At 66.9% G+C, this 14,748-nt stretch overlaps 1 protein-coding gene across 21 annotated transcripts in view; it reads left to right on the plus strand.

The window, feature by feature from the left end:
* Positions 1 to 14,748, plus strand: part of KIF1A (kinesin family member 1A) — a 66,788-nt gene that overhangs the window by 28,238 nt on the left and 23,802 nt on the right. For 5 of the 21 annotated variants that reach the window (XM_045845536.1, XM_045845538.1, XM_045845539.1 and 2 more), the window contains exons 13-27: positions 195 to 337; positions 702 to 728; positions 1,981 to 2,192; positions 3,175 to 3,254; positions 3,510 to 3,585; positions 4,169 to 4,248; positions 4,508 to 4,614; positions 5,505 to 5,588; positions 5,965 to 6,145; positions 6,282 to 6,354; positions 6,578 to 6,671; positions 7,259 to 7,407; positions 7,731 to 7,909; positions 9,487 to 9,624; positions 10,391 to 10,651. In XM_045845536.1, the coding sequence (XP_045701492.1) occupies positions 195 to 337; positions 702 to 728; positions 1,981 to 2,192; positions 3,175 to 3,254; positions 3,510 to 3,585; positions 4,169 to 4,248; positions 4,508 to 4,614; positions 5,505 to 5,588; positions 5,965 to 6,145; positions 6,282 to 6,354; positions 6,578 to 6,671; positions 7,259 to 7,407; positions 7,731 to 7,909; positions 9,487 to 9,624; positions 10,391 to 10,651 (1,884 nt within the window). The remainder of the gene's footprint in view (positions 1 to 194; positions 338 to 701; positions 729 to 1,980; positions 2,193 to 3,174; positions 3,255 to 3,509; positions 3,586 to 4,168; positions 4,249 to 4,507; positions 4,615 to 5,504; positions 5,589 to 5,964; positions 6,146 to 6,281; positions 6,355 to 6,577; positions 6,672 to 7,258; positions 7,408 to 7,730; positions 7,910 to 9,486; positions 9,625 to 10,390; positions 10,652 to 14,748) is intronic. The other 16 variants (XM_045845547.1, XM_045845548.1, XM_045845549.1 and 13 more) reach the window with 5 other exon arrangements.

Consider the following 14,748-nt stretch of genomic DNA (forward strand, 5'->3'; position numbering starts at 1 on the left):
ATGGCCCATGTGCCAAGGCCTCTCCTCGGGGAAGAGGTGCCGCCTGTCCTTTCTCCTCCGGGGGCCTAGGTTTCCCCAAGTGGGCCAGCTGGGGCAGGGTGACCTTACCTGGGGGTCCCTGGCCAGCGACTCCCCGAGGGAGACCCTGTGGGCCTGCCGGCACAGCCCAGCCCACAGATCCCTTTGCTGCCCAGGTATGCGGACCGGGCTAAGCAGATCCGCTGCAACGCCGTCATCAACGAGGACCCCAACAACAAGCTGATCCGAGAGCTGAAGGACGAGGTGACCCGGCTGCGGGACCTGCTGTACGCCCAGGGTCTCGGGGACATCACCGACAGTAAGTGTCTGCGTGTGCCAGGCCCAGGCAGGGCAGGCGGGCTGCGGGTCCCCAGGGGCCTCCTGGGCCAGCCAGGCTTCGTCCTGGGGCCATCCCCTGGGCCGAGGTGGGTCGGGGCTCCCTGGGTGGGAGGCCGCGGTTCCGGCCCCAGCCTGGAAGGGCTGCATGGTTCGGGTTCGGTGCTGGCCCAGTCAGGCCAGAGATGGTTCCCCGGAAGCCGTGTCGGCACACCACGGGTGCCGGGGCCCCTGTGTCCCCACCGAAGACCACGGCCACCTGCCCGACGCCCGGCCTGCGACCCTCCAGAGACAAACTGTTCTTCTGTTTCTCTGTCTCTCCTCCCTCCCCCACGCCCCCCACCCAGCCAACACTGTGCCCGGAGGACCCAAATGTGTGTATCCCCGTGCTGCTCCCTGCGCTTCCCCGCTTCGCCCGCCTGCCCTCGGGGGTGTGGGGCCGCCCGGTGTGGGGGGGGGGCGTGACCTAGGGTCGGCAGGGCGGGGCCTGCCCACCCCCTCTTTAGGGGCTGGGCCAGCAGGCCTCAGTCACAGGCACCCTCCTGTCCTAGTAGATTTGGGGTCCAGTCCCCTGTCTATATGGGAAACTGAGGCACAGGGAGGCAAGGGGCAGCCAAGGCCTCCTCAGGCGGAAAGTGGCTGAGCTCAGGCTCTCAGACTACCATGTGCTCCCCGAGGCCTGGCAGGTGCCCAGTGTCAGTGCCAGAGGGCACGTTTGACCCTGGCTCTGGCCTCCCTCTGGCCCCACACACCTCAAGGCCCCTTCCCCTGCCCCGAGAATGCCAGGGGTCTGACTGCTGCCAGATCCTCCCAGCCTGTGACCCCTGCCGGCCTTGGGCTGGGCTCCCTGGGCAAGGGGCGCAGTTCAGTGCCTCCCGACCCCAGGGGTGGGGGAGGAGGGAGGCCGCCCTCGGCTTCCCTGGTGCCCCACGCTGTCCCATGTGCTTGGCTCTGCTCTGTGTCTGCTTCTGCTTCTGCCAGGAGGGGTATCACAGTCCCAACCCCTAGCCAGGCCTTTGGGGGCCCTGGGTCCCCAGAGCCAGGAAGCCCAAGTGCAGTGCAGCCTCTCGGGGTGGAGTAGGGGCTTCCCGAAGAGCCCCACAGTTCCCCTGTCCTCCAGGGGACTCTTTGGAGTGGACGGCAAAGCCTCACTCTGCCAGATGCATTCTGGGCTGGGCAAGGGGTGGGGACGGGGTGGGCGCCCACAACAAAGAGGAGGCACATGAGCGTTGGCCCTGGGGCGCACCTGCCGGTGAAGAGTAGCAAGCAGGGCAGCGGGTGGGAGCCTCACGGAGCTGGCGGAGCTTCAGGGCAGAGGCTGCAGGGCATCCTGGGTCACACGGAGCTCGGCCTGCAGGTGCAGGGGAAGCAAAGAGGCCTGCGGCCAAGGGGGTGCAGCAAGGGGTGCTGAGGGCCGCTGGCTGGTGACCACGTGCTGCCGAGGGCAGTGGGCCTGGGGGCCGGGCCCATCGCTCGGGCGGCAGGTGGCCTTGCATGCGCTGCCCGGCGCCTGTCAGCTGTGCCCACTGGCGGCTCCTGCTTTCTGCCTTCGCCTGCCTCTTGCAGTCTCCCAACTCGTGTCTCTTTTCTCTCCCTCCCACCTGTCTGCCCCCGCCCCTCCCGTAGACCTGTCCGACCTGGACAACAATAACTGTAACCGCGGCTGGGCGGAGCTGAGTCGAGCCCCTGACAATCTCTCCACAGTGACCAACGCGCTGGTGGGCATGAGCCCCTCATCCTCACTCTCGGCCCTGTCCAGCCGCGCGGCCTCTGTGTCCAGCCTGCACGAGCGCCTGTTGTTTGCCCCGGGCAGCGAGGAGGCCATCGAGAGGCTGAAGGTGAGGGCGGGGCGGGGCAGCGGGCCCTGAGAACGGGGTGGGCTTGGAGCCCTGGGCGTGGGGTCTCGCCTCCCCAGGCTGCCCTGCTCTGGGCCTAGGCCAAGCCCTCTTGTAACGGCAGGAGTAGGGTTGGTCGGAGGTGCCGTGAGTCCTGCAGGTGGTGCCCCCGGGGTCCCCTCCGTGTTTCTCCGCTCTCCGCCCAGAACCACACGGCCCCTACTTGCTGGCAAGGGAGGGGGGTCCTAGGAGCTCTGTGCCCCCTCCCAGGTGTTCTGTGCTTGTGAACATTTTCCTCTGGCCCCCTTGTGCCTGCACTCACTCCCTGACCCCCAGCGATGGGCCAGGCTGGTTTTAGGTTTTCCATCCTGTTTTCCTGGGGTGGAGAGTAAGCTTAGATCTTGGAAACAGAAGTCAGGGTTAGGGTTCAAAGTCACGGAGGCCAGACTCAAGACTGGTATGGGGGATCTGGAGCACAGGGCCCACCTGGGGTGCACCGCATCCCCCCGCCCCGGGTGAGGGGCTGGAAGCAAGCAGGAAATGTTGACGGGCATCTGTGCATCAGAACCAGCCTGGGCCTCTCTCTCTCCTGGGCTACTCTGCCTTTTCCTCTGTTCTCTGGGGGTGTCCACAGGAAAACACACAGTTTTATTTTTAGAGAGAGGGGAATAGAGGGAGAAAGAGATGGAGAGAAACATTGATGTGTGGTTGCCCCTCATGCACCCCTGCCAGGGACCTGGCCTGCAACCCAGGCATGTGTTCCGACTGGGAACTGGACCAGCAACTCTTTGGTTCTCAGGCCGGCACTCAATCCACTGAGCCACACCAGCCAGGGCTAAAAAGCACGTGGTTTTGAGCACACACTAACTGCTCAGCCGTGGATCCTTCTTGCATCGTGCTGCCAGGGTGCACTGGGCACTGGGGACTTGGTGCCCTGCAGACCGGCCCGGCCCCTGACCTCTCTCTGCTCTGTGTGTCCCCACAGGAGACGGAGAAGATCATAGCCGAGCTCAACGAGACCTGGGAGGAAAAGCTGCGGCGGACGGAAGCCATTCGAATGGAGAGGTGGGCAGTGGGGACTCGGGGCTGGCCCCTCCCTCCCAGGGACCCCACCTCCGGCCACTGTGATCTCACTGACCTGGTCCCTGACCAGGTGGTCAGTCCCTCCTGGGGAGCAGACACCTTAACTCACTGACCACACGGGTCACAGTACCTGGGCGCTGCACGGGCTGTGTGGCCGGAGCCCGTCCATCCAGCTGGGGACGCAGCAGGTCCTGTGGCCTGTTGGGGCGTGAACCAACCCCGACTCTGTCCCCCCAGGGAAGCCCTGCTGGCTGAGATGGGTGTGGCCATGAGGGAGGACGGCGGCACCCTGGGTGTGTTCTCTCCCAAAAAGGTAGGAGCAGGTCCTGGCTCCGTGGGGCTGCCGTGGGTGGAATGTGGCTGGGCCACCTGCAGCCTTTTGAAGGGCCTCTATGCCTCTGGGAGGAGGGGGCGCACCCCAGGGGGCCCTTCGAGCCATAGGAGCCGAGGTCTGGGCTGAGGACCCACGGGAGCCCTAGCTCCTGGGTGCCCAGGACCTCATGGGATGTGGCACGGGGCCAGTGTGGGGACCCAGCCTGCACCCTGCATATCTGAGGGTCCACCACACCCCAAGTGCCCCTGGGCCCTCAGCTGAGAGCTCAGCTCCCGGCTGCTCCTGAAGCCCAGCTCCCCGAGTGCCAAGGCTGAGCACCCAGCCAGCCAGCCACCTGGCTGTCCCCGCACCCAAGGCTCTGGGGTGCCCGCCAAAGGCTTTTCCTCAGGAACCTTTTCCTTCATGTGTCCTGCCTTCCCTGCCAGCCTGGGAGGACACTGTGTCCTCCACGAGGCCAGACCCAGGGTGGGTGGTGGTCTGGCGCATGGGGAGAGAGGTCGGGTAGGCGGCCAGTGCTGGGCTCCCGCTCCCTGCAAAGCAGCTGACCCCCCTCTCACCCCAGACACCGCATCTCGTCAACCTGAATGAGGACCCGCTGATGTCCGAGTGTCTCCTCTACTACATCAAAGACGGGCTCACCAGGTGGGGTGGAGGGGGGTGGGCTCACAGGTGGGGTCGGGGTGGGGGCGAGGATCCGTCCCTGCTCCTGGAGCCCGATGCTTCCAGCTCCTCTGGGCTGCGTGGCTCCCATGTTTGGGGGCATCCCCTGTGCCCCCACTCATGTGCGTCTTGGGTGTTTCCCATAACAACCCAGCTGGGTGTCCCCAGAGGCTGCAGGGGGAGTGGGGAGGGAGCCCCGGTCCCGTCGTCGCTGACTGAGCCCCTGCCCCGCCCCCCACAGAGTGGGCCGGGAGGACGGGGAGAGGCGGCAGGACATTGTCCTGAGCGGGCACTTCATCAAGGAGGAGCACTGTGTCTTCCGCAGCGACTCCAGAGGGGGCAGTGAAGGTATGGCTGCCCTCCGCCCCCACCGGGTGCTGCCGCGTGTCCGGCCTGAGGGGGGCCTGCGGGGTCAGCCGGGGCTGGTGGCTCACCTCCCAGCTCCCTGTCGGCCCCGGGAACCCCTCCGTCAGAAGAGGCTCTGGCGCTGGGCTGGGTGTGGGTTCTCTCTCCCGTGCTGAGGCGTCGGGGTATTATTCCTGGGCGGGAGGACAGCGAGCCCTGAGGAGCCAGCCAGTGGAGGGTGGAGCATTACTTTTGGGCCACGCTTTCTTGCTGGCTGTGGGGTGGTCACCTGTGCCTTACCCTGCCCCTCCACCGGCCCAGGGCACGGGACCTGTCTGGGGTGTGATGTTCCAGGCAGCAGCTGCTGGGCCAGAATCTCATTATGGAGCCCACAGCCCCCAGCTCAGGGCAGGAGTCCGGCCAGCCTCTGGGCTGCAGACCGGTGGCTGAAGCTTGCTCTGTGACCGGGACACCTCTGGGTGGTGGCCTGAAGCAATACGGGGGATGTTGGCTCTCCCAGAATTCTCTGTCCCCAAAGCCTGCCCTCCCCAGAGGGGCTCCAGGACTCCCGGGGACGTGGTGGCCCCTGTTTTCCATCCATGCCCACCTGGAGACCCTGACAGGGTGAATGGTCGGCCAGCACGGGCTCCTGGCTCTCTGACAGCACCCCCACCTCGGGCACCACTCTCCTCATCTGTTGATCAGCGTGACACCCCCCACCCCCCCAGCTTCTCCAGGGCCCAGACAAGGTGCCGCCCACAGTCCGGCCTGGCTGCCGCAGGAGGAGTGGTGGTGGGGGCTGCACATGGGCGGCCAGGGGAGTCGACCCTGCAGGTGGGCAGAGGGCATGGCAGTGCGTTGACAGTCCCCTCTCTGCCCCATCTGTCCTGTAGCCGTGGTGACCCTGGAGCCCTGTGAGGGGGCAGACACCTATGTCAATGGCAAGAAGGTCACAGAGCCCAGCATCCTGCGGTCAGGTAGGGCTGGCAGGAGGCCCCGACCCACTCTGCTGGTGGTGCCTGCCCGGTCAGGGCACCCGGCTGGGGGGTGAGGCTGGCATGAGGGTGGCACTCAGGGGCCCACAGAACAGATGAGGATGCGGGAGAAGCCCCAGGAGTGTGCTTTGCAAACCCCCAGGGTGGCAAAAGGGGTGGGGCCAAGGAGGGGAATTTGGAGCGAGTGAGGAGGCCCGGTCAGGCCTTGGTGGGGGGAGGGGGGAGTGCCAGGGGGCTGAGGCCCTGGGGCAGTTCCTGGAGTGCGCAGTGCTTGGGAGCCTTCCCTCCCCCGCCCCTGCCGCCCTGAGGCCCCCGAGGCTGCAGGCCCCCCTGGTCCAGCTCGGCCCCCCGTCCCCAGGAAACCGCATCATCATGGGAAAGAGCCACGTGTTCCGGTTCAACCACCCCGAGCAGGCGCGGCAGGAGCGAGAGCGCACGCCCTGCGCGGAGACGCCCTCGGAGCCCGTGGACTGGGCCTTCGCCCAGCGCGAGCTGCTGGAGAAGCAGGGCATCGACATGAAGCAGGAGATGGAGCAGAGGTGACACCGCGGGGAGCCTGCCCGCACAGCCCGAGCTGCCCCACATCCCCCCGACCTGGTCACCCGCCCCCCACCCCGTGTCGCCCACCCCGTGTCGCCCACCCCGCCCAGTCACCCCCCCCCCCCACTCTCGCAGGCTCCAGGAGCTGGAGGACCAGTACCGCCGGGAGCGGGAGGAGGCCACCTACCTGCTGGAGCAGCAGAGGCTGGTGAGGGCGGCCCCTCCAGGCCCACAGACCCCCACACCCCCGAAGCCCCCCTGCCCCACAGGCCCCACACCACGCCTGGGTGGGGTGGCTGGGTCCCTGCTTTGCCAACAGCCCGACTCTCAGCGTCCTGGGCTGTCGCTGTGGTGGGGCGAGTCCGGTGCTGGGCAGGTGGGAGGCCGCAGCTGCGGGGTGCAGACGGAGCCAGGCCCTGCCTCCCCCCCAGGACTACGAGAGCAAGCTGGAGGCGCTGCAGAGGCAGATGGACTCCAGGCTCTTCCCAGAGGCAAATGAGGAGGAGGAGGAGCCGGAGGATGAAGGTGAGGGCTCCCCAGCCTGGTCTCCCAGAAGGTGCTTTGGCCCCCGGGCTGCTCCCTGGGGTGCCCCTGTCACTCGGGGAGAGGCCTCATCCCCGGGAGACAGGATCCAGGGAGGCCGTGCTGCAGCAGGAAAGCACCCCCACATGCGTGCACATGTGTGCACACATGTGTGGTTCTGGAGGCGGCAGCCTGGACGAGGGGGAGGACAGGACGGGCGTCCTGTGCCCACTCACCCGGGTCCTGCCCGCAGGGGCTGGTCCTCCCCCGGAATGAGCTCACTGCTCCTCCCCTCGGGACTCCTTTTCTGGTCATCAGCTGGGGTGGCCCACCGGCTGACCCCGCACTGCTATGGGGCCTAAGGGTGGCCATGGGATTCATGTCCAGCTCGGCCTGTGGTCTGCGGGTCAGCAGCATCTCTGTGCTTATGTGACCTTGGTATCCTCTTGTCTGGACTCGACTACCCAAAAGGCGGGGGCTCTGGGTGGGAGGGAGGACCCAGACTCAGCCCCCAGCCCAGCCCAGCCCAGCCCAGCCCAGCGTGGGCTGTCTCGGCGTTGCCTCGGTGACCCTGCGGCCTCTCCCCACAGTCCAGTGGACAGAGAGGGAGTGCGAGCTGGCGCTCTGGGCCTTCCGCAAGTGGAAGTGGTACCAGTTCACGTCGCTGCGGGACCTGCTGTGGGGCAACGCCATCTTCCTCAAGGAGGCCAACGCCATCAGCGTCGAGCTCAAGAAGAAGGTGGGCCCCTCCAGCCGCCTCGTCTCGGAGGGTGGGCTCGCCCGTCCTGCTTGCAGTTGGACCCAACTCTGGGCTCCTCCGCTCCTGGGGATGGCGGGGGCGGGGGGGGCGGGGGGACCCGGGCCCCTGGAGGGTGGCTGGCTGGAGGAGAGAGGCGGGGAGCTGACCCAGGCGAGGAGGTGGTCGGGTGTGGCTCCTCCTCGGAGGCGGGCCGGAGATCCCCACGCGCAGCTGTGACCTTGGCGAGGTGGACAGGAAGCCCCTGGGGCCCTGGCTCCCGTCCGCCACGGGGCTGATGGGTGGGCATCTGGTGCCTGCCACAGGTCCAGTTCCAGTTCGTCCTCCTCACGGACACACTCTACTCCCCGCTGCCCCCGGACCTGCTGCCCCCGGAGGCTGCCAAAGACCGGGAGACGCGCCCCTTCCCCCGCACCATCGTGGCCGTGGAGGTGCAGGACCAGAAGAACGGGGCCACCCACTATTGGACGCTGGAGAAGCTCAGGTGTGGCGGCGGGTGGGGGCTGAGGTGGGGGCTGAGGTGTGGGGGGAGCCACTGAAAGGGGGGCAGGCGTCGGCTTCACGGCGCACACGTCTCAGGGCGGCTTTTTTCCCGTGTTCGTCTCTTAAAATCAGAAGCAAATCAGTACGTAGGCCTCACACAGAGCCCGTGTTCTCCCCGGACCCCCCACGCAGTGGAGACGCCTAGCGTGTCTTTACGCAGGAGGCTGGGTGGGGCGGGGCTGCAGGGAGGTGGCGCAGGGGGCACGCGGGGCCTGGACGGGCCCACCTGGGCTGCCAGGGTCCGCCTCCCTGGTCCCTGCTTGCTCACTGTGACGTGCGTCCAGCCCTTATTTATAAATGTGACTGAGGGAGGCACAACAGGCCAGCGCCACTGAAGAAAAGCTTCCCGTTGTCCACAGTCCCCAGAAACGAGAGGAAGGCCAGCACACGGGGCCGGAGGGAAGCACAGGGCGGCCGGAGGGGGACGGGGGTGAGGGACAGGCCTGGGCCGTGGCCCCCACCAAGGTTTCCACTGGCGAGGCGGGCGGGGCGAGCAGCGAGGACCGGCCAGCTGGGATGATGGGCGGGCTTTGGGGCGCAGGGCTGCCCCCAGCTGCCTGGCGCCTGGCCCCGGGGTGACGGGGTCAGGGAGCCGGCTGGTGTGTGTGTGTGAAACTCACTCCCAGGGTTCCACTGTCTGGGGACTGGCTACCCCGGGATGCGCATCCTCCCCAGCCAGCGAGCCCCAGAGGTGTCAGAACACCGTCAAATACAGAGAATGGGAAGTAGAATTAACACAGCCTGGGGCACACTCACACACTCACATTTGTACACTCACACCCATGGGCTCTCCCACACCTTCCTTTCTTGTATGGCTCATCTCACACACACACACACACACACACACACTCCTACACTGATTCTCCCCAGTCACATTCACACTCACTCACACACTCTCATACACACCAGCCCTCCCCCGTCAGGATCACACTCACTCACACATTGGTGGCACACGCACTCACACAAACTCTCACTCACCACCCTCTCCCGTCTCGGGGGCTGCTGTCCGCCATTTGGACAAAGGCCCACCTTCCGTCGTGCCTGAGCCGTGGAGGGAGACGACCGCACTTCCTCTCTCCCTCACCATGTGGGTTTTCCCGGGGTAGTAATTGTTCAAGGGCCGTTTTCTGCACCCTGTCACCAAATTGCCCTTCGTTCCCAGAGCATCCCGAGCTCCCCACGCCCCTCCGTGTGGGCTCGTCCCACCCCCACCCCCACCTCCCGTTCCGTGTCCCCCCCACCCCGCCACTGGTTCCTGGCCATCCTGCTGCAGAAACCACCTCGCTGTCACCTGACCGCAGTTGGGAGGAGTTAGTGGTGACCTCGTAGGTTTAACTGGAAGTCCTTTGCTCACGGTTGACTGATTCTGGGGACCGCGAGGGGTCTGCCAGGAAACTGGCTTGAGCCTCAGATGACCCTGAGTGGGATGCTGTGGCCACGGCCGAGCCCGCCGTCCCAGGGGGAGGGGCGCCGGGTGGCCGCCCCGCGGGCCCACACTGATCTCCGCCGCCCCTGCAGGCAACGCCTGGATCTCATGCGAGAGATGTACGACCGGGCGGCCGAGGTGCCCTCCAGCGTCATCGAGGACTGCGACAACGTGGTGACCGGCGGGGACCCCTTCTACGACCGGTTCCCCTGGTTCCGGCTGGTGGGCAGGTGGGTGCCTCCCCCACTCCCTCCCTGGGCTGAGAGACAGAGAGAGATGGGGAGAGACTGAGAGAGAGACAGAGAAGGAGAGAGGCCGCAGTGCGGGCAGGATCGGCCTCCTCCCAAGATGGAACCCCACTGGGCCCTCGCCCCCATGAGAAGGAGCCACTGAGACGCCTGCTCCCATCCCCACTCCCCCGCCCTTGTCCTCGGTCTGATCAGCGGGCCCCGTTGTCGAAGGGGCCACAGAGGGGTCTCATCACTGCCACCACGCCCTCTGTGGGCTGCAGCCACCAGGTCCCACGGGTCCGTGGGTGTGTGAATGTGTGAGGCTTAGCTAGACTTTCCGGGTCGCCTGGTGGCTGTGGGGTGTGAGCGGGGACATAGGGTCATGTCACCCCAGAGCCCCAGTCCCATGCCTCCCTGCCCTGGTTTGGGGTCTTGGCCCAGCCCCTGCACCCCACGAGATGGGGCATGGCGTTCAGAGCCCTCCACGTGGCCCGGCACACGAGGTCCTCGTACGACCTCAGCCACACCAGGCCAGAATCACACCGCTGCTGCCTCCAGAACCTTCCAGAACCTTCTACCGGCCACACATGCAGTTTCCTTCTTAGCCTGGGACGGGGGCGGGGGGGGTGCACTCTCAGTCCTTGTCTTTTGAGGCAGAGTCTTTGGTGGTCTGTGTGTTTGGCCTGGGTCTCCCGGGAGCCCCCGTCCCGTGCGCCCCGCGCGTGGCTGGTGTTAACTTCTCTCTGTCTTGTCCTACTGACCCCAGCTCAGTCATCTCTGGCTGCAGCAGTTACCCTCTTCTCAACACGTGCATGAGCGCGCGCATGGCTGCTCTCACCCCCTCCCCCACCTCCTCGAGCCCCGACTCCGACGCCACCGCGCCTGCCGAGGAGCAGAGCCTGGGGGAGGAGGAGGAGGAGGAGGAGGAGGAGGAGGACCTGGAGGACGACGTCTCCCCAGAGCACGGGCTTCACGACGGCCGGGACCCGTTTTACGACCGGCCCCCCCTGTTCAGTTTAGTAGGAAGGTTGGTGAGGCTGAGGACGGCATGCTGGGAAGGAGCCAGCTCTTTGGCGCAGGAGCACTGCTGCGGGCACGGTCCGACCGCCGTCCGGGCCCGGCCCCCGGGCTTGGGGCTGGCGTCCAAGGAGGGGCCGGAGGGGGCGCGAGGCCTCCACCGCCCCGGAGCGTGGCCGCCAGCCAGCTCCTCGCAGGGGGGACTACACGGCAGAGGGGCCCGAGAACCTGGGGGGTGGCCGCTGGAACCCCAGGAAAGGTGCTTGTGCAGGGCCCCTGCAGGGGCCTGCGGGAAGCTGGAGGCGGGCCGCCCCTCAGGTCCTGTGGCCCTGGGGTTGGACCCTAACCCCCAGCTCGGGCCGCTTCCCCATGCTCCCCTGTTTCCCGAAGAGATGGAGGCCTCTGGGGGGACTCCCCTGGGCAGGGGGCGTGCTGCAGGGCAGGGAGGAAGGGCCGGTGCTGCCTAGGCAGTGGGAAGGCCTCCCCCTGAGGCTGCGGGGCCCTGCGGACCCTGCCTCCCTCGGACTTGTGTCTGTCTTAAAGTGAGGGTGGCATGTCCTCCCGACCTCCCGGGCCACCACGGCCAGAGACAGGGGCGTGCACTTGGCCCTGCGCCCTCGCAGGCCGTGCCCCTTGCAGAGGGGAGCAGCTGCTGTGTCCTGGGTGGAGCAGAGGCCCTGCAGGTGAGGGCGGGGGGCGTGGGGAGCAGAGAGAGCCACCTCCACCTCCGCTATCACCCAGAAGGGAGGGAAGCCTGACTGACGAAGGAAAGGTCCAGAAGCCCACTGTGGTGGGAGGAAACACAGCTCACGAAATGCGGACTTTACAGGTTCCGATACAAAGAGGTGTAAGACAGTCTTAACAGCACCCAGTGCTAGGGTTTGAGGTGGCCTCCTTGGGCCAGGCCGAGGGAAGCTCTGCACGTCCTGACCTCGAGCGCCAGCACCGAGAGCTGTGGGCTGTGGCAAACCCGCACAGCGGGGCGGGCACGGGGAGTCCCGGGGCCGTCCTCTCAGAAGGAAGCAGGCCACCGGGGGCACACGTCCTGGATGACTCCAGCCAGGGTTCCACGCGTGACACGCTGGACGAACGTGTGTGCCTCTCCCCCTCAGGGGCGCCCTGGCCTGGGCTTCCATCTGCAGAGCCCAGCAGGGAGCGGCAGCCTCTCAGAACGCCCTGGCCGCTAGGGCCAGGCGTCACTCCGGTGACAGGCAGGCATGGGGACAGGGCCCAGGGGAGCAAGGACACCGGGAGGAACAGGGTGTGGGTTCTTGCAGTCTCGGCTGGAAAGAGCTGGGTCCTTCCAACACCTCCCTCTGTGGCCCCGTGATGTCACAAAACAACCAAACCAAAGCAAAGCTGCCCACGAGAGGCCGGCCCCGCCCGCGGGCGGCGTGCCAGGGGCTTCTTTTGGAAATGTCCTGATCTTTTCGTTTGGCAAGAATTGGCTTCCCCGCTCAGCAGCTGCGCAGGCCAGGCCTTCAGAAGGACCGGCCCTGGTCTCCTTTAACCCTTCCGGTAGCTGCTGGCTCTCTCTCCAAAGCTTAAGCAACACGGGGGCGCCCACTCTCGTCTCCCTTCGGAAAGGCTGTCCTGGCCCAGCATGCGTCTTTGCGCCTCGCCGGTCTCGTGGCCCGTGCTGCCTCCTCCCTCCCGCCACACGGCTCCGCCTCCGCGCCTCCGCCTCCTCTCCCTGGGCGGGTCCAGCCTGCTTCAAGGTGCGCTCCCCTCTGTGGGCGGCCCCCCGCGTGGGCCTCCCGAGTCCTGTCCCGACCCGGGGCCCCTGCCGCGGGCCGTCTGGGGTGCTGGGTGAGCTGGGGGGCGGGCTAACCGGGCAGAGGAACTGCTGTGCCCCATGGTCCCTCGTGCCTGGACCGCCACTTTCAGGACCTGGGTGCAGGGGAGCGCACAGAGGAGGGCGAGGGGCCCACGGGTCCCAGGAAGGGGGGACTGGGGGAGGGAGGAGAGGTGACGGCCCATGGGAGGGAGGGTGCCCACCTGCCCCATGTCCCTCTGCCCTCGGGGCTGTCGAGGCCAGACCTCAGTGGGGTGCGCCCTGCGCCCCGGGGTGCACAGCCTGAATCTTTGCCAGAGGGGCTGAGAGCTGCCCCCCACCCGCCCCATGTATGGGCAGGGCCTCCCGGTGGGGGCTGTCTGACCCCCATGGTGGCCCTGCCAACGTCTGGTGGCTTCTGCACTGTGTTCTGTCCCTCACGTCCTAGTGCTGTCCATCGGGGTGGCTCTGCACGGGGTGTGGGGTCTTTCTGCCCCAGCTTGCCATCCCTCGAGGCCGGTGCAATGGCCTCCGGGCCCCAGGGTCCCTTCTGATGGAGTGTGCCTGTCACTGTCACTGAGGGGACCAGGATTAGGAGGAAGGTGCCGCACAGTGTCCTCTGCCTCCTCTGGACGCGGCCCCAGCACGGCAGCCGGGTCTGTGGGTCCCCGGTGTGCTCTGTGCGCCTGACAGGGCTGTGGGTTGGTCCTGCTGATTGCGGTGCCGGTGTGTGAAGGGTGGGCATCTTGGTGTCCAGGAGGTGTGGGCGCGCCGCCCGCCCCGGGTGTGGCAGGAGCAAAGGTCCCAGGGCTGGCCCCCGGTGAGCCCCGGCTGCCAAGGGTACAGTTTGAGTATTGGGGATGTGGGGACCGCTGGACGCCAGCCCTGGGCCGGCCAGGGGCTTTGAGGTGGCCCTGATCTCGGCTCTCCCTGCTGGCTGTGGGCCCCGGGCCCCCTTCCTTGAGGCTGCACTGAGGAAGGGCCCTCGTGCCCTTACCCAGTCCCTACGAAGGTCCTCCCATGCATTCCCCGCAGCGTGCAGGTGGGAGCTGGCAGGCTGTGACCCCTCTGTGAGCACCTGGGGCTCCTGGGAGCCTTCTCAGTGTCTCTCTGCCTCCAACACCTGGATTTCTGCAGTGGGCCCTGCCCCATGGTGGGTGGGGCTGGAGGGCTGGGTGGGACTCAGGGGCCCTGCAGGGACGGGCTGTCCTGCCTGGCCCCCTTAGCTCTCACCAGTGCGGTGGGACTGCACGGGCCTAGCAGAGGAGTGCAGAGTGGGGTCCTCACCGGCCCCTCAGCCTGCATCCTGGGCTTCCTCCATTTCCCCCTCCAGCCTGGTGGCAGCCCCCTGGCCCCCACCTAGGTACACACAAAGGCCCTTGGCTGGGCGCCTAGATGCCCAGGAGGGAAGGCCACCACTGTCCCCATCCCCAGGCAGGGGCTGGAAGCAGCCCACCAGCCTGACCTGTCTGGTCCCTGCCTGGTAGACACCCTTGGAGGGGCTACCTGTCTTTGGGCCTTAGTTTCCCCTCGTGGCCAGGGCTAGGGATGGACGGAGGGCCTGTGTGGCTGGAATGGGAGCTGGGCAGCTGGGCTGGGTGAAGCAAGGAACTTGGATGTCTCTGAGGGTGGAGTCCAATGTGCACCCCAAGTCTCCTCAGGTGTGGGGGCCGCAGGTGAGCAGAAGGGTGGCTAGTGGTAACGGACCCGCCAACGGACTTCAGAGGTTTCTGAAGTGGAATCGATGTGTTTGGAAGATAAGAGTGGATGGTGCCCAGGTTTTGGGGGAGGGCTGGCAGGCAGGGGGTCAAGGTCAGCAGCCCTACCTGAGGGGGCGCCAGGCCTCGGAGTCGGGGTACCCGGCATGGCCCTGTCTGTCCACTGTCACAGCAGCGTCCAGCACAGCGTCCTGGGTCGCAGTGGGAAGCAAGGCCAGTGGCTCAGCTCGGGTGCTGTCAGACCCTGGAGCAGCTGAGGGAAGGGCAGGGTGACAGGTGACAGCCCCCAGCTCCTCCCCGCTGTGTCCTGCTCGTGGACATGCACCCGGGGGCCAACGCCCACCTGCCCAGCAGGCTCAGCCTTCCCTTCCCCGTCCCCCACGCCCCCACCCTGCTGCTGCCCTCGTCTGCCCCTCTCCCCTACAGAGGCTGGGCCTCCCGCACCCTTCCCGGGCACCTCCTCCCCGACACCTCCCTCCCTCCCGTGTCAAAGCCTGCCCCTCCGCCAGTGGCTCCCCACCCCTGGGCTCCACGGGAGCTCAGGGTTATAGGTGTCTGCACCTCGGGGCTGGAGCAGGAGCAGCCGTGGGCTCCTCGGGAGGCAGGGTCCTGAGC

The sequence above is a fragment of the Phyllostomus hastatus genome, unplaced genomic scaffold (assembly GCF_019186645.2).
Source record: "Phyllostomus hastatus isolate PE091 unplaced genomic scaffold, TTU_PhHast_1.1 phas_contig_477, whole genome shotgun sequence".
NCBI lineage: Eukaryota > Metazoa > Chordata > Mammalia > Chiroptera > Phyllostomidae > Phyllostomus > Phyllostomus hastatus.